The sequence below is a fragment of the Hemiscyllium ocellatum genome, chromosome 43 (genome assembly GCF_020745735.1).
Source record: "Hemiscyllium ocellatum isolate sHemOce1 chromosome 43, sHemOce1.pat.X.cur, whole genome shotgun sequence".
NCBI lineage: Eukaryota > Metazoa > Chordata > Chondrichthyes > Orectolobiformes > Hemiscylliidae > Hemiscyllium > Hemiscyllium ocellatum.
In genome coordinates this window covers 29,779,521-29,805,867 of record NC_083443.1, presented here as the reverse complement: position 1 = coordinate 29,805,867, position 26,347 = coordinate 29,779,521, and the positions used below count along the sequence as shown (strand labels likewise).

Genomic DNA, 26,347 nt, shown 5'->3' with positions numbered 1-26,347 from the left:
CTGTGAGGCAGCAGTGCTAACCACTGAGCCACTGAGCACTGTGCATGTTCAAACTATTTCGGTTTTCTCTGGTGCCTTGTGATGACATCCGAAAACTTTGCTCCAACTACACACTCCCAAGTTATCCAATATTCTCCACTGGATTTTAAACATGAACTTAAACTTCAGTTTGGCCACTGACTGTTCTGAAAGCAAACCAGGTCGGATATATAGCAGGTTTGCCTGCTTCCAATGTTGCTGGGAATGAAGGCTTTGAGATACAAAGATAGCCTGGATAGGCTGGGACATCTTTCACTGGAGCGTAGGAGATTGGGGGTGACCTTATTGAGATTTAAGAAGTCATAAAGGGCATAGATAAGGCGAAAGATGAGGGTCTTTTCTTTAGGGTAGGGAAGCTCAAAATTAGCGGGAGAGAGGAGAAAGATTCGCAAATGACTTGAGGGTTAACTCTTTTATTACACAGAGAGTGGTTCATGTGTGGAATGAACCAGAGGAAATGGTGGATGTGGGTACAATCATAACATTTAAAAGATATTTGGATAAGTACATGGGTAGAAAAGTTTTGGAGAGTTACAGGCCAATTGGAGGCAGGTAGGACTCGTTCAGTTTGGGAACATGGTCAGCATGGACTGGTTGAACCGAAGGGTCTGTTTTCATGCTATGCAATTCTCTGACTCTATGTGGGGAGTGACAGGATCAGTTAGGACTATATTCACTGGCGTTTAGAAAAGTAATGGGTGTTCTGATAGAAACCAATAAACTTCTAACAGGATTAGACAGGACAGATGCAAGACGGATGTTCCCGATGACCAGGGAGATTAGAACCGGGGTTCCTGTCAATTAAAACAAATATAAGAAGGAGTATTTACACCCAGAGAGTGGAATTCTCTGCCATGGAAACTGGTTGCGGCCAAAACATTGAAGACTTTCAAGAACAATATGGATCCAATTAGGAATATAGGGATCAAAGGATATGAGGACAAAGCAGGAACAGGGTATGGAGTAGGATGAAATCAATTAGGAGAAAGTGAGGACTGCAGATGCTGGGAGATCAGAGTCGAGTGTGGTGCTGGAAAAGCACAGCCGGTCAGGAAGCATCCAAAGAACAGGACAGTCAATGTTTCAGGCATAAGCCCTTCATCAGGAATGAGGAAGCCCTCCTGACCTGCTGTGCTTTTCCAGCACCATAATCTCAGCTGCGGAGTAGGATGGTCAGCCATGTTGGATGATGGAGCAAGGTTGAAGGGTTGAATGGCCTACCCGTGCTCTTATTTTCTATGTTTCTATGCAAGTCAATTGCCAGCATGTGCTCCTACCATCATTGAGTGAGAAACAAACGTTGCATTTCCAGTGTTGCTGATCAATGAAGGCGATGAAGGGGTTGATGTAGGTCTGACATGACGAGCAGCGAGGGGGGACATCAGTGATCAGCAGTGGAGGCTCCTGACAACCAGGGGAAAACAGTCAAGTTACCCTCTTGTACCATACTGCATTCACAAGGAACAACATGGCTTTATCACTGCTCCCAACTTAGCTGAGCATCATTAACACTCCAGGATTGAAAGACTAACCTCCAACAATATGGCCTGAAGCAAAAATCCACGGGGACATTTTTTTAAAAATCTTTGGAGAAAATAATTCTTTGAATAAATTTGGCAGTTACAAAAGGATTGGACAAACAGGGAGCAATATAAAAAGACAACTTTGCTGAGGGGTGGAGATTATCCAATCAGGCAGTGAAGAGTCTGCCTGCTTTCTGATTGGCTGAGGGACACACCATCGAATCCCTACGGTGTGGAAGCAGGCCATTCAGCCCATTGAGTCCACGCTGACCCCCTGAAGAGTATCCCACCCTTGTAATCCTGATAGCTAACCCACCTCGTCTGCATATCCTTAGACATTTATGGGCAACTTCACATGGCCAATCCACCTGACCTGCACATCTTTGGACTGTGGGAGGTAACTGGACCACCCGGAGGAAACCCATGCAGACATGGGGAGAATGTGCAAACTCCACACAGACAGTCATCCGAGGCTGGAATTAAACCCAAATCCCTAGTGCTGTGAGGCAGCAGTGCTAACCGCTGAGCCACCATGCCATGATGATACAGGAGTTAAGTGGCCAATGTGTGGAGTAGAAAGTCATGTGATAGTTCTACCTGGTCCAAACCCAGGCTTGGCAGCTCCAATGCAGCAGCAGAGTTGTTTGGAAGGTGAATTTATTAAGATGCACCACATTCCATTAGGAATGATGTACTAATGCTATTATGTAAGATTTACCATGGAGCAGTACATTGGTCTGATGCTTCAGTCAGTCATATCTCTACCTCTGAGATCAACAGTTCGTGTTGAAGTCCCCGTCCAGGGCCTGTTCACCACAGAAGAGGTGATCATCCCACACCAAACAGGTGAGAACCACCCTGCTGCTCCTTCCAATATGTCCATGGCAGGCACAAAGATTACATATCTTTGTTTACAGATTCACAGATTTCTGTAAAGCCGTGCTGAGCACAGAGTAGATGTCCCTCAATCTATTGCCATCAGTTCGCTCTAAGCAGAGAGAAACAGAGGACTCTGGCCTTAAAAGTAGAGTAGAAGTAGACCGAGATTGTGTGGAAATCTCAGAAAGTCACAAAATTGCTGTCCAAGGCTATGGTCAGCAGATTCGTCCAGCAGAGTGGCCAATTCTGGGCACCGAGCATAAGGAGGACCATTTTGCTTTTGATAAGGGGCAACACTGATGATCCCATTTATCAAGGATCAAGCAATACAGCAACAGGAATGGACTAAGCAGCCACTCAAGCCTCCTCTGTCACTTGGCTAATGTACACTTCAATCTGGTCTATTTCTTTTCTATATCCTTTGATCCAGTTACCAAACGAGAGAGAAAAGAAAATCAAAGGTTCTCAATATTGAAAAACTGGTTCTGAAACTAAGGCACATTTGAGGATTTTCACATCCCGAGGGAATGTTCATTCCATTCGACTCACCCTGGAATCCTTGAACGGTTGGAAGATCAGACCGAGAGGAAGTTTCACCTGTTTCAGCAGTGCCAGATTCTGTGGAATATTCACCAGTGTACACTGAAACACACTAGAGCAGCAGACAGTTAGACTGCAGCATTGTTGCACTGTGAATCTACAGGCAGAAAGCAAATTGCTATCGACCCCTCCTTCCCACACCCGTGGGATGTGCCCAGACTTGTTTGAATCTCACGACTGACTGCGAATCAGAAACAGAAACTAAAAGCAAAATACCGCGGATGCTGGAAATCTGAAACAAACACATAAAGTCAGCAAGTGTAGCACCATCTATACAGAAGAGTTATCCCAGACTTGAAACATGAACACTGTTTTTCTCTCTCCACAGATGCTGCCAGCCCCAGTGAGTTTTTCTCTAGCACTTTCTGTTTTCGTATCAGATTTCCAGGATCTGCAGTACTTTATTTTTATATTTTCACCTCTCTTCAGTTCCAATCATGTCATGCTAGACTCAAAGCATAACTCTGTTTCTCTCTACACAGATGCTGCCAGACCTGCTGAGTTTCACCAGCACTGTTGGTCACAACCACAGAGGACGCAAGTATCTCCAGCAATTTCTGATTTTGAAACAGAGCTAACGCTTTGAGTGGAGTCACTCTTTGTCAGAACTGAGGGAGAAACATAGTGTGGTCAATGCTGTTGAAAGAGAACAAAAGTTCTTTACAACTTTTATTACAATGGATAAGTACAGATCCAACCTGTTCAAACTTTCCTCTTAAGAAAACCCCGGCATTCCCAAAATCGGCTGAATTGTTTTCATTTGTTCATGGAATGGGTGGGAGTAATTGTCTTGGCTAACATTGAATGCCCATTGAATCATAGCTTCCCTACAGTGTGGAAACAGGCCCTTCAGCCCAACAGGTCCACAACAACCCTCTGAAGAGTAACCCAACCAGACCCTTACCCTTTATTTAACGCTGACTAATTCACCTAACCTACACATCCCTGAACACTATGGGAATTTAGCATGGCCAATTCACCCTGAAACCAGAACACCCAAAGGAAACCCACACAGACACAGGGAGAATGCACAAACTCCCCACAGTCGCCTGAAGCTGGAATCAAACCCAGGTCCCTGGCGCCGTGAGGCAGCAGTGCTAACCACTGAGCCAGCGTGATGTCCATCTCTGATTGCCCTGGAGAAGGTGGTAATAAGTTGCTTTCTTGCCCCTAGCCAATATTGTTCTGAGCTTGTGAACAGCAAGTTTTCTGTCGGTGTTAGGTGTACAGGCATCCACCGTCCTTTCAGTCGGTGTTAGGTGTACAGGCATCCACCATCCTTTCAGTCGGTGTTAGGTGTACAGGCATCCACCGTCCTTTCAGTCGGTGTTAGGTGTACAGGCATCCACCGTCCTTTCTGTCGGTGTTAGCTGTACAGGTCTCCCACCGTCCTCTCTGTCGGTGTTCACAATACAGGTATCCCACCGTCCTTTCTGTCGGTGTTCGCTGTACAGGTATCCACCGTCCTTTGTCGGTGTTCGCTGTACAGGTATCCCACCGTCCTCTCTGTCGGTGTTAGCTGTACAGGTATCCCACCGTCCTCTCTGTCGGTGTTAGGTGTACAGGTATCCCACCGTCCTCTCTGTCAGTGTTAGCTGTACAGGTATCCACCGTCCTCTCTGTCGGTGTTAGCTGTACAGGTATCCCACCGTCCTCTCTGTCGGTGTTCGCTGTACAGGTATCCCACCGTCCTTTGTCGGTGTTAGGTGTACAGGTATCCCACCATCCTCTCTGTCGGTGTTAGGTGCACAGGTATCCCACCGTCCTTTCTGTCGGTGTTAGGTGTACAGGTATCCCACCGTCCTTTCTGTCAGTGTTAGGTGTACAGGTATCCCACCGTCCTCTCTGTCAGTGTTAGGTGTACAGGTATCCCACCGTCCTCTCTGTCGGTGTTAGGTGTACAGGTATCCCACCGTCCTCTCTGTCGGTGTTAGGTGTACAGGTATCCACCATCCTTACTCTGAGCAGCAGTTCAGTTTCCGGAGGTGGGTGCTGAGGCTTGGCTCAGGTGCCGTGGATGGTTCGGCCCGTGGGACATCCCTCTGCTGGAGGAGGTTGATTGGCCACATGTGGCCCGGCTGACAGTTCAGATCAGACGCTGACTCGCATAACTGCTCCATGCAGAACGTATCCTGCCAGGACAACAACAGAGCAAAATCACCAACTCGACATGACACTTAGAAAAAAGGAAGAAACGGCCTAAGGTTTCTTTTTTGTTTGTTCAGTGAAAAAAATACATATTCATGTATACCCCACAGGAACTTCCTAGTTATTTTTTCCTTTTTTTTACACACAGGATGAGGATGTTGCAGGTCAGTCAGCATTTCGTACCCATCGGGCAGGTGAGAGTCAACCACATTGACTCTCAATCACATGTAGGCCAGACCAGGTAGGGATCACAGATTTCCTTCTCTAAAGGGCATTAGTGAACCAGACATTTATTTCCAACAATTGGCAATGGATTTATAGTAGTCATTTGATTCTTAATTCTAGATATTACCCAGGTCAGAGGTAGTTGCTTTACTCAGAGAGTAGTATGGGTGTAGAATGGCCTGCCTGCAACATTAGCAGACTTGCCAACTTTAAGGACATTAAATGGTCATTGGATAGACATATGGAATGGTGTAGGTTAGATGGGCTTCAGATTGGGTTCACAGGTCAGCGCGACACCGAGGACCAAAGGGCCTGTACAGCTCTGTAATCTTCTACATTTATTGAATTCAAATTCCACCAAGGCAGGATTTGAACCCAGGCCCTCAGAACATTAAGTGGGGCTCTAGATTAACAATCCAGCAATAATACCACTAGGCCATTGACTCCCCAAGCGAAGCCCCTTCCTTACACCAGGGTAAACGCAGTAAGAACATGCGGAAAGTCCAGAACCAGGGGGTCACAGTCTAAGATGCAAAGTACGCCATTTAGGACTGAGATGTATCTTCATTGAGAGAGTGATAAGGCCTGTGGAACTCTCTGCCTCAGGAAGTGGGTGAGGGCAAAATTTCAAGAAGAAGTGAACCCAAGGGCATGGGGAGAAAGTAAGAACTGAGGGCACGAGTTTGGGTGATCAGCCACGGATATATTGAATGACTGAAAGGGCCGAATGGCCAAATCCTGCTTCTATTTTCTATGTTTCCTGCTCAGCCAGAGATTGAAGCAGTGAGAGACGTTCAGGCTCACAATGTGGAATACTTGTGCTTGTCAGAAGCTACATGTGAAGATCATGTAAATAGGAGCAGGAATGGGCCATTCTGTCCACCAAGCTTGCCCTGCCATTCTATAAGATCATGGTTGGTCTGCCCCAGGCCTCAACTCCCTCTTTTGCATCAGCTCAAATCTCTCAATTTCCCAATGTTCCAAAAATCCTCTTTAAATATTTTCAGTGATCTAGCCTCCACATCCCTCTGAGGTCGAGAATTCCAGGTATTCCCCAACCTCTGGCAGAAGATAATCTTTCACACCTCCATCTTAAAGGATTGTCCCCTTATTCTGTTCCTATGTCTGAGATACTCCCACGAATGGAAACAGCTTAGAGTCATAGAGATGTACAATACACAAACAGATCCTTCGGTTCAACTTGTCCATGCCGACCAAATATCCTAAACTCATCTAGTCCCATTTGCCAGCACTTGGCCCATATCCCCCTAAACCCTTCCTATTCGTATACCCATCCAGATGCCTTTTAAATGTTGTAATTGTAGCACCATTTCCTCTGGCAGCTCATTCCATACACACACCATCTTCTGCGTGGAAAGGTTGCCCCTTGGTCCCTTTTAAATCTTTCTCCTCTCACCCTAAACCTATGCCCTCTAGTTCTGGACTCCCCCATCCCAGGGAAAAGACCTTGTCTATTTATCGTATCCATGTCTCTCAATATCAACCTGGTAAAGCCCCCTCAGAATCTTGTATGTTTCAAGATTCCAAATGGTCTCCTTCTGTGATCAGTCCATGATTTCATTTACCAACCTGCACTGTGGGGCTGCTCTGAAAATCCATCCAGGATGACCTGTTTTGCAGATTTTGTCCTTTGCAACTGGCCCCATTAGAGTCTGATTGATTAACTGAAAGGGACAAGATGGACATATTCAGCTGTTGTCCTATGCAACCGTAGAATTGTAACACCTGCAAATCATCAGATCAGATTCAAGCACACATTTTCTAAACTTCAAACACAAGGTAAAAAAGTTGAGCAAATTCCAAAACGTCAAAGGAAAGAGCAGAAAGACTGGGAGAAAAGAGAGAGGACACCACAGAGATTGAGACAAAGTAAGGACAGAGTGGAGAGCAAACTGACTGAAAGAGAGCAGGGACAGAGCAGGCAGCACACAGACTGGCAGAGAGCAGGGACAGAGCAGACAGCACACAGACTAGGAGAGAGCAGGGACAGAGCAGGCACCACACAGACTGGGAGAGAGCAGGGACAGAGCACACAGACTGGCAGAGAGCAGGGACAGAGCAGGCAGCACACAGACCAGGAGAGAGCAGGGACAGAGCAGGCAGCACACAGACTGGGAGAGAGCAGGGACAGAGCAGGCAGCACACAGACTGGCAGAGAGCAGGGACAGAGCAGACAGCACACAGACTGGGAGAGAGCAGGGACAGAGCACACAGACTGGCAGAGAGCAGGGACAGAGCAGGCAGCACACAGACCAGGAGAGAGCAGGGACAGAGCAGGCAGCACACAGACTGGGAGAGAGCAGGGACAGAGCACACAGACTGGCAGAGAGCAGGGACAGAGCAGGCAGCACACAGACCAGGAGAGAGCAGGGACAGAGCAGGCAGCACACAGACTGGGAGAGAGCAGGGACAGAGCAGACAGCACACAGACTGGCAGAGAGCAGGGACAGAGCAGACAGCACACAGACTGGGAGAGAACAGGGGGACAGAGCAGACAGCACACAGACCGGGAGAGAGCAGGGACAGAGCACACAGACTGCAAAAGAGCAGGGACAGAGCAGACAGCACACAGACCAGGAGAGAACAGGGGGACAGAGCAGACAGCACACAGACTGGGAGAGAGCAGGGACAGAGCAGACAGCACACAGACTGGGAGAGAGCAGGGACAGAGCAGACAGCACACAGACTGGGAGAGAGCAGGGACAGAGCAGACAGCACACAGACTGGGAGAGAACAGGGGGACAGAGCAGACAGCACACAGACCGGGAGAGAGCAGGGACAGAGCACACAGACTGCAAAAGAGCAGGGACAGAGCAGACAGCACACAGACCAGGAGAGAACAGGGGGACAGAGCAGACAGCACACAGACTGGGAGAGAGCAGGGACAGAGCAGACAGCACACAGACTGGGAGAGAGCAGGGACAGAGCAGACAGCACACAGACTGGGAGAGAACAGGGGGACAGAGCAGACAGCACACAGACCGGGAGAGAGCAGGGACAGAGCACACAGACTGCAAAAGAGCAGGGACAGAGCAGACAGCACACAGACCAGGAGAGAGCAGGACAGAGCAGACAGTACACAGACCAGGGGAGAACAGGGGACAGAGCAGACAGCACACAGACTGGGAGAGAACAGGGAGACAGAGCAGACAGCACACAGACTGGCAGAGAGCAGGGACAGAGCAGACAGCACACAGACTGGGAGAGAACAGGGGGACAGAGCAGACAGTACACAGACCGGGAGAGAACAGAGAGAGAGAGCAGACAGCACACAGACCGGGAGAGAGCAGGGACAGAGCACACAGACTGCAAAAGAGCAGGGACAGAGCAGACAGCACACAGACCAGGAGAGAGCAGGACAGAGCAGACAGTACACAGACCAGGGGAGAACAGGGGACAGAGCAGACAGCACACAGACTGGGAGAGAACAGGGAGACAGAGCAGACAGCACACAGACTGGCAGAGAGCAGGGACAGAGCAGACAGCACACAGACTGGGAGAGAACAGGGGACAGAGCAGACAGTACACAGACCGGGAGAGAACAGAGAGAGAGAGCAGACAGCACACAGACCAGGAGAGAGCAGGACAGAGCAGACAGTACACAGACCAGGGGAGAACAGGGGACAGAGCAGACAGCACACAGACTGGGAGAGAACAGGGGGACTGAGCAGACAGCACACAGACCAGGAGAGAACAGAGGGACAGAGCAGACAGCACACAGACCGGGAGAGAACAGGGACAGAGCAGACAGCACACAGACTGGGAGAGAGCAGGGACAGAGCAGACAGCACACAGACTGGGAGAGAGCAGGGACAGAGCAGACAGCACACAGACTGGGAGAGAACAGGGGGACAGAGCAGACAGCACACAGACCGGGAGAGAGCAGGGACAGAGCACACAGACTGCAAAAGAGCAGGGACAGAGCAGACAGCACACAGACCAGGAGAGAACAGGGGGACAGAGCAGACAGCACACAGACTGGGAGAGAGCAGGGACAGAGCAGACAGCACACAGACTGGGAGAGAACAGGGGGACAGAGCAGACAGCACACAGACCAGGAGAGAACAGAGGGACAGAGCAGACAGCACACAGACCGGGAGAGAACAGGGAGAGAGAGCAGACAGCACACAGACTGCGAGAGAGCAGGGATAGAACAGACAAAACACAGACTAGGAGAGAACAGGGGGACAGAGCAAACAGCACACAGACTGCAAGAGAGCATGGACAGAGCAGACAGCACACAGACCAGGAGAGAACAGGGGGACGGAACAGACAGCACACAGACTGTGAGAGAGCAGGGATAGAACAGACAAAACACAGACTGGGAGAGAACAGGGGGACAGAGCAGACAGCACACAGACCAGGACAGAGCAGACAGCACACAGACTGAGAGAGAACAGGGGGACAGAGCAGACAGCACACAGACCAGGAGAGAGCAGGGACATAGGAAAGAGCAATAACAAATTGGAAATGTGTGACAAGCAGACAAACTGGTAGACAGCAGAGAATATACAGATAGGAGCAAATAGAGTAGACAACAGATCAAATATAGCAAAAGTGAGGACTGCAGATGCTGGAGAGTAGAGTCAAGTGTAGAGTGGTGCTGGAAAAGCACAGCAGGTCAATCAGCATCCGAGGAGCAGGAGAAATGACGTTTCGGGCAAAAGCCCTTTGTCCTGATGAAAGACTTTTATCCGAAACATCGATTCTCCTTCTCCTCGGATGCTACCTGATCTGCTGTGCTTTTCCAGCGACCACAGTTTCAACAGATCAAATACCAAGAGTGAGGCTCATAGTCCCCTTGCCCAGGGGACATGGCAGAGCCAGAAAGACGGATTGAATTTCGCAAGAATCACTGTCACTTTGTAGATAAGGACATCGATTATTGTTTGCACAGCAAGATCCCACAAACAGCAAACCAAACAGCTACTTTATCGTGCTGCTTGGATTGACGCACTTGGACAATGCAGTGGAAGTTCTCTCCTGCTCAGTTCTGCACAATACCATTGGAGTTTATTCTGTCAATCTGAACAAAGAGGCTGCCTCTCTGCAGAACAAATGCAAAATCTGCAGCCTTACCTCAGCAAGGCACTGAAATAGTGGAGTATATTGGCTCAAGACCCTGCTGTGGAGCTTAGAATTAATCACGTGTTATCTCAGAAAGTTGTGTATTACTGAAGGGAGGAGAAAGTGAGGTCTGCAGATGCTGGAGATCAGAGCTGAAAATATGTTGCTGGAAAAGCGCAGCAGGTCAGGCAGCATCCAAGGAACAGGAAATTCGACGTTTCGGGCATAAGCGTTATTACTGAAGAGAGTCAGGCTGGTAAAGATGGAAAGGAGAAAGGGAGATATATAGCGAGACAGACAGTTGGATAGATTTAGATTTAGGTTTTATTGTCATGTGTTCACAAGCACGGGGTACAAGACATGGTGAAAAGTGTACAATGCTGCCACACTAAGGTACCTAGTACAATGTCTTAGTTACCTTAGTTAGGCTAGGAGAGAGTGCACTTTGTCATGGATTTATCATCTCTGGTTCATTCCCAGCCTCCAATGACTCCCAACCCTAATGCAGACACAACAAGGCTCCTCCTAGCCTGGTCTCTTGGCAGGTTGTGCCAACTCCCCCGGCATGGTTTCCTCTTAGCTTGGTGTGGCGGCCTCTCAGCCCAGTATGATGGTCTCTCAGCCCAACATGGCCTCAGCATGATCTCCCGGTCTTGAGGCAATACCAACTCCCAGTCACATGATCAGTGCAAATACCCCGAAGTATCTCTTAACCAATTGAGAATATCTAGGTCATGCCTCTTTAACAGTTAAAACCATCCAGACACCAATATGTTAGGTCAGGACATTGCTGAGAACACACTCACTTCAATAAACTTTCTGGATATTGTGATATACTCAAAGATAGATATCAGGGAACAGCCCCTCTGTGCTCAGAACTCAGGACAGAGCCCAGTATCCACAGATGCCAACAAAAACAAAGTGCTGGAGAAACTCAGCAGATCTGGCAGCACCTGTGGAGAGAGCAAAACAGTTAGCATTGAGTCCAATGACCCTTTTTCAGATGTGAAACAATAAATGCTGGAGATCAATGGGTCAAGCAACATCCAGGGAGGGACAGCAAGCTAACGTTTAGAGTCTAGATGACCCACTCCAGATTTTCTTGTTTTCAGCACTGAGTCCGGCATCTGTAGTAATTTACTCCAAGCTTCTGCAGAACTGAAAGCTGCTAGGAGTACCACTTTTCCTTAGCTACCGCTGAAGAACTCACTGGACTCGAAACATTAACCCTGTTTCTCTCTCCACAGATGCTGCCAGATCTGCTGAGTTTCTCCAGCAATTTATGTTTGCAATTCAAATCTCCAGACTCCGTCGTTCTTTGTTATACTCCATAGAGGCTAAATTTGGGTCTGCAGGAAAATAAGGTTGTGTGGATCTAGTGTACAACTGTTAGTGATTTCAGAGCGATAAACTTGAATTTCGACAATGTGTTTGGACCTGAATCACGAGAAATTATTTAACTCTCTTTAAAAGATTACTAAGAGGAGACTAAACATGAGAGAGAGAGAGAGAGACGCTGAGCAGTGTACATTACAATCAGCTAACGGTATGATTTACACTGTTAGATCACAATGTTCCAATAAACCAGTCCACTCTCCCATTAGATTAAAGCTATTTGAGAGTGGTACTGATTTCAGAGATTAATGGTACATGAAACAGATACACCATCCACAAAACAGACCACACAGATGGCCAAATTTTAATTAGAACAATACAGCATTAATCATTTATACTAGCAGCAGATTGTGTCAGTTCCCTCACCTCATTTGCCTCCCGTTGGCATAGCTACAGAAATAGTTACAAACACAGCAACAAACACACAGATGAGCCCCTGGGGGGAGTCTGCACAGACTGACTAAAATCAGTCAGTATGACGTTTCTGGTCTGTCACTCAGACTGTGATCAGGAGCAGCACAATTCAGTACAGTTTCGATAAGGGAACCAGGCAGAAATATTGCAAGACTATAGAAAGAGAGAGCATTCCAGACCCAATTAAGACAGCTTTGCAAAGCATAGGGGTGATGCTTCAGCCTCCAAACCAGACAAACAGGAGGCTGGAAGGACACAGCAAGCCAGGCAGCATCAGGAGGTGCAGAAGTCAACATTTCAGGTGTAACCCTTCTCCAGGACCCTTGCAGCAACAAACAGCAATGTGATAATGACCAGATAACATTGTTTCTCACTGGGACTGTCCTGAAGTGTTTTTCACACAGAGGGAATAGTTTTAACTTTTGCGATATGTAAATGAGGCAACATCCCTCCTCACACGGCAAGTCTTTACACTCTAGTTCCTATCCTCTCAATTGCACACCAAGCAAAATTAACTTTCCCTATTCATAGAACATAGGGCACACATAGTGGCTCAGTGGTTAACACAGATGCTTCACATCGCCACAGACCTGGGTTCGATTCCACCCTCGGGTGAATGTGTGGAGTTTGCACATTCTCCCTGAGTCACCATGGGTTTTCTCCAGATGCTCTGGTTTCCTCCCACAGTCTAACAATGTGCAGGTTAGCTGCATTGGCCATGCTAATTTGCCCACAGTGTCCAAGAGTACGCAGTTTAGGTGAGTTAGCCATCATAAAAACCCCACACAGAGTTGATGGACCAAATGGCCTCTTTAAGCGCTGTAGAGGTTGTATGATTCTAACTGTTACAGTACATTCAGCCCACCACATCAATACAATTAACAGATCATACTGTCAAGATATGTTCAGATAATTCAGAATTCATTGGATTACATGACAATCCAATTCACTCGCAAGTGTCCACTAACTTCAATCACATTCAAGTTCTCAAAAAAACAATTCTGCAGGGTACCCTCATTTGTCAGGATCACATTCCTGAAAACTATAGCTTTCAATGAAACATCTTTATGTGAAGTGTGGTTTCCCATAGGACTTAATGGTTAAGCCAGAGTTAAGTTCCTGTGGAGAAAGTGAGGTCTGCAGATGCTGGAGATCAGAGCTGAAAATGTGTTGCTGGAAAAGCGCAGCAGGTCAGGCAGCATCCAAGGAACAGGAGATTCGACGTTTCGGGAAGAAGGATTTATGCCCGAAACGTCGAATCTCCTGTCCCTTGGATGCTGCCTGACCTGCTGCGCTTTTCCAGCAACACATTTTCAGCTCTTAAGTTCCTGTGGACAACTTTTGCCCAGACAGCCAATGCAAAACTGGAAAGGCTGTGCCATTCAGGGGTGGCACTGTACAAGCCTCACTGACATAACTTGCAAACCAAAACAAGGAAAGTTTCAGTGTAGCATGAGGTGATAGCCTAGAGGTATTACCGTTAGGCTATTAATTCAGAAAATCAGCTAATGTTCTGAAGACCTGAATTTGAATCCCACCATCACAGATGATGGAATTTGAAATCAATTTTTAAAAAATCTGGAATTCAGAATCTACTGAAAAAAACCACAGAACTGTTGATGCTGGAAAAACTCAGCAAGCCTGGCAATATTTGTGGAGAGAAAGGAGAATTAAATGTTTGCCTCTTCAGAACAGGCAAATGTTTGCCTGATTTGTGGGCGGCACGGTGGCACAGTGGTTAGCACTACTGCCTTACAGCGCCAGAGACCTGAGTTCAATTCCTGCCTCAGGTGACTGTCTGTGTGGAGTTTGCACGTTCTCCCCGTGTCTGCGTGGGTTTCCTCCGGGTGCTCCGGTTTCCTCCCACAGTCCAAAGATGTGCGGGTCAGGTGAATTGGCCATGCTAAATTGCCTGTAGAGTTAGGTAAGGGGTAAATGTAGGGGTATGGGCAGGTCGGTGTGGACTTGTTGGGCCGAAGGGCCTGTTTCCACACTGTGAGTAATCTAACTGTGTGACAATTGTCAGAAAGTTCCTTGACTATTCCTGCATACCACAGTTGCTGCATACCAGGAACTGCAATGCAGCAAAAACTTACTTTAAAGAATTAAATCCACCGTAGTTCTTCTCCAGCAGAGAAATTTAAAAACATTAAAATTATAAACTAGGTTGAATATCTGAACAGTTTAGAAAAAAAAATACCTTTGACTGCAAAGCATAAACCTACTGAGAACAACATAGACAGCACCTTGATTCACTGATGATGCAATGACACAAAATGCAATCAAGTAGTAAAGGGTGTTAAACTGGGACTACTTTGTCAAGTATCAGCAGCCACAAAGTAGTTCCAGCACATAATCATTCAGTGAGTGCAGGTGAGAAAAACACATCAAACTATTTGCCATTCCATCACTGTCAATTCCAGAGATTCATTAATTGGGTGGAAAGGGGAACTAATTTACAGACTATTTAGATAAACAAAGAACTGTAGGTACTGGAGATCCAAACCAAACAATTTCTGAACTTCTGTATTCTGCTCTCTCTCTTTCTCCATATATGCTGCCAGACTTGCTGAGTTTCTCCAGCAATTTCTGTTTTTGTCTGTTACAGGATATTTGGTGTTCAGTTTGATGTGATTCACTTCCACATGCCTGAACTACATGTGTTCACACACAGGGCCTTTGTTCCCATCAGGCAATAAGAATCTATGTCTTTTTCAATGAAGAACAGCCAACTTCTGATATATCCTCGTGACAGCATCTTGACTGATCACAATCAGCTTACCTGTTTTGAACTTAATCAGTTAATTGGGATTGATAGTTAATGGTTTCTGCTACAACGGAATGTCAGCCAATAGGCAATTGCATTTCATGCTGTACAAAATGGTGTTTCCTTTCAAAAGTTAATTTTCTGGCATTTCCTTCCTGATGAGTGCAGGCTGAGGGACTTGAGGCTGTTTTTGTTGGACAGAAGAAGGCGTGATTGAGACATAAAAGGTAATCAGAGGGTTAGATAGGTTGGACAGTGAGAGCCTTTTTCCTCAGATGGTGATGGCTAGCATGAGGGGACACAGCTTTAAATTGAGGGATGATAGATTTAAGACAGAGGTAGTTTCTTTACTCAGAGAGTAGTAGGGATGCGGAACACGCTGCCTGCAACAGTAGTAAACTCGCCAACTTTAAGGGCATTTAAATGGTCATTGGATAGACATATGGACGAGAATAGAATAGTGTAGGTTAGATGGGCCTCAGATTGGTTCCATAGGTTGGCACAACATCAAGGGCCAAAGGGCCTGTACTGCGCTGTATTAGTCTACGTAAAATGGTTTGATTTCATGACTCTTTTTGATAATGTTTAGTTTCATACACCAAAAATTGTTAATATTTAACCTGTAAAAGGGAAGACTTGGCTGCAGTGAAGAGACAAAATGTAAGAGGCAACACAAGCACAAGAATTGGCGATTGGCACGGCTGGGATTTGCTGACTACATCAAAAGTGACGTGAATTCACAGAGCACATTTAATGTACAAAACACCCCAAAGTGCTGTACAAATGTAATTTGACACCAAGCCATGGAAAGGTTACTAAGAAAGGTGACCAATAGCTTGGTCACAGAAGAAGGCTTTGAGGCAGAAGAAGAAGAAGAGATTCAAAGAGGGAATTCAAGAGTGCAGTACCCAGGCAGCTGAAGGCATTGCCACTAACGGTGGAGTGATTAATGTTGAGGATGCGCAGGAGGGCAGAATTGGAGGAAAGAAAAGACTTTGGTAGTTGGAGGTGACAGTTATCAGGCACACGATTCAATATCTAGTCTAAGAGGACGATAGTCATTAGTCATCTGGCATCACAAAACTTAGTCGGGTGTATTTGTGATGAATGATACCCACTTCATAATTTCAGCCTCCGTGCTCCAGCACCGTGTCTGAGCTTCTCTCCTTCCCCCGTGAAGAACTATTTTCTGTCTGACTAGCCCTGGTCTTATATTTAGCTCTGCATGTTAATCTGATTTAGCTATGCTCATCACTCTAATCACGCTTCTCCATAAATCTTATCAATGGATTGAGCATCTGCACAGGCCAACTGAGCTCTGTCACCATGGCAACATTCCTTACAGCCAACCACTTAGCTGCCTGCTCACCATCACTTCCACCTTCCCAGCCTCACTGATGATGTAATATAATCTTGGATTGGTGCACGCTATACCACCTGGATGCAGTACTCAGCAGGAGAAGGGGAGGACCTAAAGGCAGGCCATGTGATCATATCCTAACCTGAATCAGAGACACCCCTGAAGGGGATACTTTGGAATTAATTTATGTGGAATTAAGCAATTTTCTAGAAAATTAAATGAAGGTGTGAACTGAATGGTGACTCATTTTGCGCTATCACTCCCCATCACTCTCCAGATAGACACCAGCTGATACTTTAAAGGATATGTAACTGCCCTATGGGACTATGGCAACTTTATTAAACTTATTTTCCCATAATCAACCTATTCAGAGATGTTATGGAGCATTGCTGGAGCAGGTGGGACTTGACCCACAAGCCTCCTAGTCCAAAGGTAGCAACACTACCACCATGCGACTGGAGCCCTACTAGAGCAACTTTACTTTTATATTTTTAATTCTTTAACGTCAGTTGTTACTTCTTTGGTGTATGTATTAACAGTATCTTTTAAAGTAGGAAATCCTCTACACACAGAAAAAAAACACTGGTTAAGCTGCAATTATTTTCATTTTCTTCTTTATTCATTCACACTGGTTCTGTCGGTATTTACTGCCCGTACCCAATTGCCCAGAGGGCTTGTAACGGTCAACCACATTGCTGTGGGTCTGGAGTTTATATATAGGTCAGATTGACAATTTCTTTCCCTAAAGAACATTAGTGAAGGAAATGCAGGTCTTTCCTAACAATCAGCGTTAGACCTGCAATTCTGGACTTTTTTCCTTATTGAATTCAAACTCTTCCATCTACTATAGCTGTAATTAAATCCAAGTCCCCAGAACATTACCTGGGTCTCTGAACTATTAGTCTGGCAATAATGCCACCAAATCATCACCTCCACCTCCCTTCCAAGCCACCATAATCTGGGGAGGATGTCAAGACCTTGGTGAAAGGGCAGAGGAAATTTAATCGAATGTTTTGGATGTAGGTTTGCTCGCTGAGCTGGAAGGTTAATTTCCAGACATTTCGTTACTCTTATAGGTAACATATTCAGTGGACCTCTGGCGAAGCAATGCTGAAAATTCCTGCTTGCTATTTATATGTTTGGGTTTCTTTGGGTTGGTGATGTCATTTTCTGTGGTGATGTTATTTCCTGTGGTGAAGTCGCTTCCTGTTCCTTTTCTCAGGGGGTGGTAGATGGGGTCTAACTCGATGTGTTTGTTGATAGAGTTCCGGTTGGAATAAGACCATAAGACCATGAGACATAGGAGTGGAAGTAAGGCCATTCGGCCCATTGAGTCCACTCCGCCATTCAATCATGGCTGATGGGCATTTCAACTCCACTTACCCGCATTCTCCCCGTAGCCCTTAATTCCTCGAGACAACAAGAATCTATCAATCTCTGCCTTGAAGACATTTAGTGTCCCAGCCTCCACTGCACTCTGCGGCAATGAATTCCACTGGCCCACCACTCTCTGGCTGAAGAAATGTCTCCGCATTTCTCTTCTGAATTTACCCCCTCTAATTTTAAGGCTGTGTCCCCGGATCCTAGTCTCCTCGCCTAACGGAAACAACTTCCTAGCATCCACCCTTTCCAAGCCAATGCCATGCTTCTTTGAATTCTCATGCATGTCTCTGATTGGCTTGTCCTAGGATGGATGTGTTATCCCAGTCCTTTCTTACCTGTATGTAAAGATACTAGTGGGTCATGTCTTTTTGTGGCTAGTTGGTGTTCATGTATCCTGGTGGCTACCTCAACCTGAGCTATAAATCTTCTCAAAACTCCCTAATAGAATGTTTCCAAATGGTTTGAGTTATGCGGAGGGACCACAGGGGTTAAAACAAAAATAATACAGATGCTGGAACTCTGACGTACAAGTAGGAAGTGCTGCAGAAACTCAGCAGGTTCGGCAGTCTCTGTGGAGACAGAAAAAAAGATTTCACATTTTGCATCAAATGTGACTCTATTTGAAATGTTGCAAGATCAGCTGAGGATTTCCAGCTTTTTCTGTTTTTATTATTAGAGAAACTGGGATTGTTCTCCTTCACAGCAGAGAAGGTAAAAAAGAAAGAGAATAATCCAGAGTGTTGAAAACTTTGGAGGATTTTGATTGAGTAAACAGAACCAAATTATCTCCAAGGCAGAGGGACTAATAAGTAGAAAACACAGATTTAAAGTGATTATTAAAAGAACAGAAGGTATCCTGAGGAAATCCTTTTTTTTAGGAATTGTTGAGATCTGGAATGAGCTGTATGAAAGAGTGGTCTAATGGGAGCTTTCAAAGGGGAAATTGATAAATATTTGAATGGAAGGAAACCAATATAAATGAATGTAAGTAAGGAAACAAAAAAGGAAATGTGGAGGGATCCATTCTTTCACAGCCATCAGAAATCTCAAAGTGCTGAAAATAAAAGCAAAGTATTTTGGATGCTGGAGATCTGAAATAAAAATGGAAAGTGCTGGAGGAACTCAGCAGGTCTGCCAGTGTCTCTCTCCCCAGACATTCTGTTTTCATCAGTGCAGCTGGTGATGTCCTTCTGAGGCTGTAATGTACAGAACACAGCCATCAATCTGCATGCAGCACACTCCCGCAAACAGCAATGTGCAAACTAGATAGCCTGTTTTTTTTATGCAACGTTGGTTAAGGGATAAATGTGGGCCAGGGCAGTGGGAAGACCTCGCTTGTTCTTCTGTGAAATAGTGCCATGTTTATATCCATCTGAGAGGGCAGATGGAGTTCAGTGGCTCGTGTGAAAAATAGCACCTCTGACTGTCCAGCATTCCACAGGAGAAGAGCAGAGTGCAGAAATTATTGCCAGTTGCCAGCACGACACAATTGCCCAAATGGCCTCTTTCTGTGCTGCATCGTTTTATCATTCCAAGACACTTCACAGTTGGAACAAGCTTTCACAAAGGCCTGAGGAATTTGATAGCAATATGTCACTTTTTATCATGAAAATTCAACAGCAAAGGGAGGCAACAATTTCTGTACAAGGTAAAACAATGGAGAGAAACACTATATGGACTCAAGTGAGATCTCTCCCGTCATCTCTTTAAATACTGCCATGGCAGCCTGAGTTTCATTCAGAATCCAACATTTCGGAGTCTAGACCACGCACCCTTGTTCCAATAGCACAACTTGAACGCACAGTTACAGGCCACTCACCATCCTGATTTGGAATTCTATCTCTGTTCCTCAGTGTCACCATTGTGGGTCTATCTACAGCACATGGACTGCAGCAGGCAGCTCACCCCCACCTTTTCAACTGGGAGTGGGCAATAAATGCTGACCCAGCCAGTGATGCACACATGAATTAAATAAATTTCTGGGCTTCAGAGACTACAGATGCTACTCACTGTGGGACTAGATTGGGAAACTGTTCAGGGGAAAAAGAAGGTTCAGGGAGAAGGCATTTCTATCTTGCCTTTCACAGCTTTAAAGCATCTTAAAGCATGGCACAGCCAATGAGCTACTTGCCTTGCAGAATTACAGCAGCGCATTTGTAGACAGCAAGCTCCCACAAGTCACAAAGTGATAATCTGTACCTGACTTTGATTGAGGATTAACTGTTGGCCAGACTCGAGGCAAGACTCCCACTTTGAATTGCAGCCGTGGGGTTTTTTTTGCACTTACGGTCTCAGTCAGCAAGACTACACCATACACGACAGATATTCCCTCAACACTACACTGCAGTATGAGCCTGGATTAAATGCTCAAATCTCCGGATTTCCATTGGCTCACAGCGGCACAACATTAAATGTGAAATCACTCCCCTAACTGAATTTGACTTGTAACTTCCTCCATTTATAATCACATTCCCTGAGCAGTTTCACAAAAGTGCATTAAACCCACATCGATCTTTGTTAAGTCTTAAACCAGGATATTAACATGCGAGCAAATACATCTCTTCATTGATTAAATTTCCAGCCCAATCATCCTGTTCATTAATCTTGTAATAGTCTCTGTTGGCACCAGTATAATGTAGGTTTTTTTAGTCACTCATGGGATGTGGGTGGCGCTGGTTAGACCAGCATTTATTACCCATCCATAATTACTGAGAGGACATTTCAGAGTCAACCACATTGCTGTGGGTCTGGAGTCACATGTAGGTCAGACCAGGTAAGGATGGTGGTTTTCTTCCCTAAAGGATATCAGTGAACCAGATGGGGGTTTCCAACAGAGTCGATAAAAGGTGGAGCTGGAAAAAGCACCGATGGTCAGACAGTATCAGAGGTCATGTCTGAAACATCAACTCTCCTGCTCCTTGGCCTTCTGTGCTTTTTCCAGTCCCACATTTTCTTGACTCCAACTTTACAGCATCTGCAGTCCTCGCTATCTCCAGTTTTTCCCAACAATCAACAACGGATTCATGGTAAGCATTAGACTTTTAATCTCAGATTTTTAGTTAATTCAAATTCCACCATCTGCTGTGGCAGGATTCAAACCCAGGTCTCCAGAACATTAAATGTGTTTCTGGATTAACAACCGAGTGATAATGCCACTGGGTATTATTCATTATTCAGCATTATTCAGAACTTTGTCTCTCATACAGTTTCCATTCTACTTTGGGAAGGGATTGCTCTTAGAGTCATAGACTCATAGAGATGTACAGCACGGAAACAGACTCTTCAGTCCAACCCATCCAAGCCAACCAGATATCCCAACCCAATCTAGTCCCACCTGCCAGCACCCGGCCCATATCTCTCCAAACCCTTCCTATTCATCTACCCATCCAAATGACTCTTAAATGTTGCAATTGTACCAGCTTCCACCACTTTCTCTGGCAGCTCATTCCATGTACATACCACCCTCTGCGTGAAAAAGTTGCCCCTTAGGTCTCTTTTATATCTTTTCCCTCTCACCCTAAACCTATGCCCTCTAGTTCTGGACTCCCCGATCCCAGGGAAAAGACTTTGTCTATTCATCCTATCCATACCCCTCATAATTTTGTAAACCTCTATAAAGTCACCCCTCAGCCTCTGACGCTCCAGGGAAAACAGCCCCAGCCTTTTCAGCCTCTCTCTATAGCTCAAATCCTCCAACCCTGGCAACATCCTTGTAAATCTTTTCTGAAGCCTTTCAAGTTTCACAATATCTTTCCAATAGAAAGGAGACCAGAATTGTACACAATATTCCAACAGTGGCCTAACCAATGTCCTGTACAGCCACAATATGATCTCCCAATTCCTGCAGTCAATACTCTGATCAATAAAGGAAAGCATACCAAACGCCTTCTTCACTATCCTATCTACCTGCAACTCCACTTTCAAGGAGCTATGAACCTGCACTCCAAGGTCACTTCGTTCAGCAACACTCCTTCGACCTTACCATTAAGTGTATAAGTCCTGCTATGATTTGCTTTCCCAAAATGCAGCACCTCGCATTTATCTGAATTAAACTCCATCTGCCACTTTTCAGCCCGTTAGCATATGTGGTCCAGATCCTGTTGTAATCTGAGGTAACCCTCTTCGCTGTCCACTACACCTCCAATTTTGGTGTCATCTGCAAACTTACTAACTGTACCTCTTATGCTCACATCCAAATCATTTATGTAAATGACAAAAAGTAGAGGACCCAGCACCAATCCTTGTGGCACCCCACTGGTCACAGGCCTCCAGTCTGAAAAACAACCCTCCACTAACACCCTCTGTCTTTCACGTTTGAGCCAGTTCGGTATCCAAATGGCTAGTTCTCCTATTATTCCATGAGATCTAACCTTGCTAATCTGTCTCCCATGGGGAACCTTGTAAAATGCCTTACTGAAGTCCATGTAGATCACATCTACTACTCTGCCCTCATCAATCTTCTTTGTTATTTCTTCAAAAAACTCAATCAAGTTTGTGAGACACGATTTCCCACGCACAAAGCCATGTTGACTATCCCTAATCAGTCCTTGCCTTTCCAAATACATGTACATCCTGTCCATCAGGATTCCCTCCAACAACTTGCCCACCACCGAGGTCAGGCTCACCGGTCTATAGTTCCCTGGCTTGTCTTTACCAACCTTCTTAAACAGTGGTACCACGTTTGCCAACCTCCAGTCTTCCGGCACCTCACTTGTGACTATCGATGATACAAATATCTCAGCAAGAGGCCCAGCAATCACTTCTCTAGCTTGCTCTTGTAGAAGCCACTACCAAGCAACAGTTTCCAAGAAACATTTTATTGTAGTATTAGCAAAAGTCCCATGGCATTGCTCACTGTGAGTTAAACTCTGAATACTACCCGACCTCTCTTGGCATTGCTCAAGGGTGGGAGTAATTCACTCTAACTATTGTCAGACTTCCAGTGGCATTATTCAGTGACATCAGATAGCATTCCAGCTGACTGGCTGCAGCGCTGTGCTCACGGTGAGTATTAGTCGACCTCCTATGGCATTGCTCCTGATCACAGCAGCTTTAAAGAATGCTGGTGGACACAGTTCCACAACAGAGCATGCTGAGTGTCAGGGAATGTGGTAGGCATTTGAAATAAACAGAGATAGAGACAGTGAAGTACATCAGTGTGGGTAAAATGGCTTTTTAATTAGATTCCATACAGTGTGGAAACAGGCCCTTCGGCCCAACAAGTCCACACCGACCCTCCAAAGAGCAACCCACGCAGATCCACTCCCTCACAGCAGAAGGGACCCAGGTTCAATTCCCACATTGGGCAACTGTCTGTGTGGAGTTTGCACATTCTCCCCGTGTCTGCGTGGATTTCCTCTGGGTGCTCCGGTTTCCTCCCACAGTCCAAAGATTAAATTAGATTAGATTACTTACAGTGTGGAAACAGGCCCTTTGGCCCAACAAGTCCACACCGACCCGCCGAAGCGCAACCCGCCCATACCCCTACATTTACCCCTTACCTAACACTACGGGCAATTTAGCATGGCCAATTCACCTGACCCGCACATCTTTAGACTGTGGGAGGAAACCGGAGCACCCAGAGGAAACCCACACAGACACGGGGAGAACGTGCAAACTCCACACAGTCTGTCGCCTGAGTCGGGAGTTGAACCCGGGTCTCAGGCGCTGTGAGGCAGCAGTGCTAACCACTGTGCCACTGTGCCGCCCACTAATGTGCAGGTCAGGTGAATTGGCCACGCTAAATTGCCCATAGCTTTAGGTGTATTAGTCAGGGTTAAATATAGGGGGGTGGGTTTCTCTTCGGCGGGTCGGTGTGGACTTTTTGGGCCGAAGGGCCTGTTTCCACACTGTAGGTAATCTAATCTAATGAACCTTTATGTTTTGGTGATTTTGTCACACCCGCTATTCTTGCATCCTCCATAGGGTGGTGCTGTAGATACCAATATAGCCTGAAGACCAAAATAAAAGCCATGATGTGGAGGTGCTGGTATTGGTCTGGGGTGGACAAAGTTAAAAATCACACAACACCAGGTTATAGTCCAACAGGTTTATTTGGAAGCACTAGCTTATACGACACAGAATTTATAGCAAAGGTTTACAGTGTGATGTAACTGAAATTATATATTGAAAAAGACCTGGATTGTTTGTTAAGTCTCTCATCTTTTAGAATGACCATGTTGGTTTCAGTTCTTTTATATGTAAATCCCAGAGGAGAAAGTGAGGTCTGCAGATGTTGGAGATCAGAGCTGAAAATGTGTTGCTGGAAAAGCGCAGCAGGTCAGGCAGCATCCAAGGAACAGGAGATTGATGAAGGGCTTATGCCCGAAACGTTGAATTTCCTGTTCCTTAGATGCTGCCTGACCTGCTGCGCTTTTCCAGCAACACATTTTCAGCTATGTAAATCCCAGAACTTGCTTAAAGTTACATTCTCAAGTGAACTATAACAATGGGTGCTATGTCGGCCCAGATAATGCATTGAAGGTGTGAGGTGCCCTGTGTGAGGCTGTCTGTGCCCCAATGTTCAGACTGATTCTAATCTAAAAAAGGGATTTACAGAATCTTACATGGATTCATGCAGTTCTTGAGCAACATAAAATGTAATTCTACAAGTAAAATTCACCCCACAAACTTGTGTGTGTGTGTGTGCGTGTATGTGTGTAGAGGGGTATGAGTGTGAGAGATTGTGTGTATGTGTATGTGTGTGAGTGTAAAGGGGTATAAACCTGTGAGGGAGTGCATGTGTGTGTGCGAGTGTGGGAGAGTATATGTGAGTGTATGAGAGAGAGTCTGCATGAGTGTGTATGTCTGTCTGTCTGTGTGTCTATCTGTGAGTATGTGTGTGTGTGTCTATCTGTGTGCGTGTGTGTGTGTGTGTGTGTGTGAGTGTGTGTATGTGTGTGTGTCTATCTGTGAGTATGTGTGTGTGTCTGTGTATGTCTGTGTGTAGTGCAGTGGGGTCACCTGTAGTGTGACATGAATCCAAGGTCCCGGTTGTGACCATCCCCATGGGTACCGACTTTGGCTATCAGCTTCTGCTCGGACACTTTGTGTTGCTGCCTGTCCTGATGTCCACCTTGGAGGATGGTCACCTGAAGGTCCGAGGTCGAATGTCCCGGGACTTCGGGACAGGCAACAGCACAAACTGGCTGAGCAGAGGCTGATAGCCAAGTTCGGTCCCCATGGGATGGCCACAATCGGGACCTTGGATTCATGTCACTTAACAGGTGACCCCACTGCACTACACACACACACACACACACACACACACACACACACATATTTTGTGGGGTGAATTTGTACTTGCAGAGTTACATTGTACTTTGCTGAAAAACTGCATACATTCATGTAGAACTCTGAGCTCAAAAACTGCATGAATTTATGTAAAACTCTGTTATCTCACTTTTTATATTAGAATCAATCTAAACATCATGGCATAGACAGAGAACACAGGGGGCTAACACCTTCAACATATTGTCTAGCTATCACCCATTGTTAACAGCTAACCCGAGAATGCAACTTTAAAACAAAGGGTTTTGTGATTTACACATGAAAGAAGTGAGACTATCACTGTATTCTAACAGATGAAAGGCTTAACAGACAATCAGTTTTTCAATGTATAATTTCAGTTACATCACATTGTAAATTTTTGCTATAAATTCTGTGTTACGATCGAGCCCTCCACTATCACCTGATGAAGGAGCGTCACTCCGAAAGCTAGTGTGCTTCCAAAGACCTGCCCAAGACGGGGGACCCCACTTACGCACAGATGGCTGGAGGTGGCAATGTGAGTCGTGGATTCCCAAAGACCAGCAAGGTCCACCCAGACAGCAGGGAAACGGAGTCTGGTGGCACCCAGAAAGAAGAACAGGCTGGAGTGGAGGAGGCAGCAGCCAGCGGAGAGACACAGCAGCTGATCCTAGCTCTAGCTGGGCAGATGGAAGCAATGGAGGAGGAGGTAATCGAGAAGGCAGAGGAGTGGATACCTGTTAAAAACAGGAAGAGAAAATCCTGCCAGGCCCCCAAAGCCTCCCAGCAAAGGGGGAAAAGACAGCTGCACGAGGGAGAGATGGCCAGCGCTTCGGAAGGGGAAGACGGGCGCATAGAAGGTCATCACCACCAGAAGAAGAGACAAAGCGCCGTAGATAAAGAGGAGGGCATTTCCTCCCAATCAGGAAACAATGGACCCCCCGAAGTCCACCCTCCACCCAGTGAGAACCAGGGGGTACTCACTGCCCCACAACTACAGGGAACTGAAAGCTGTGATCCTCTGACAGTCCCATTGTCAGACACAGAACTGGACGGTGCGGACCCTTGCCTTGGCTCAATGACACCAGAGTGGATAAATGACCCCAGTGAGGAGCTGGATAGCTACCTCAGCCCAGCGAAGGTCCAGCAGTTCGTGCTCACCATGTGGATGCAGCCAGCTACCCCAGAGACAGGACAGTCAAATGGACAATGGTAACCCCATAAACTGGGGGTTAAAGAAGGTTCCTTTGCTATCGTATAACAGGCCACCCACTCACT

At 46.1% G+C, this 26,347-nt stretch overlaps 1 protein-coding gene across 1 annotated transcript in view; it reads right to left on the bottom strand.

Annotated features, from left to right (window-relative positions):
* LOC132834891 (protein transport protein Sec24A-like) overlaps positions 1-26,347 on the bottom strand; it is an 84,443-nt gene that overhangs the window by 42,545 nt on the left and 15,551 nt on the right. The window contains exons 3-6 of the mRNA XM_060853973.1: positions 7,005-7,099; positions 5,001-5,173; positions 2,991-3,093; positions 1,317-1,443 (exon numbers count right to left, since the gene is read on the bottom strand). Of these exons, the coding sequence (XP_060709956.1) occupies positions 1,317-1,443; positions 2,991-3,093; positions 5,001-5,173; positions 7,005-7,099 (498 nt within the window). The remainder of the gene's footprint in view (positions 1-1,316; positions 1,444-2,990; positions 3,094-5,000; positions 5,174-7,004; positions 7,100-26,347) is intronic.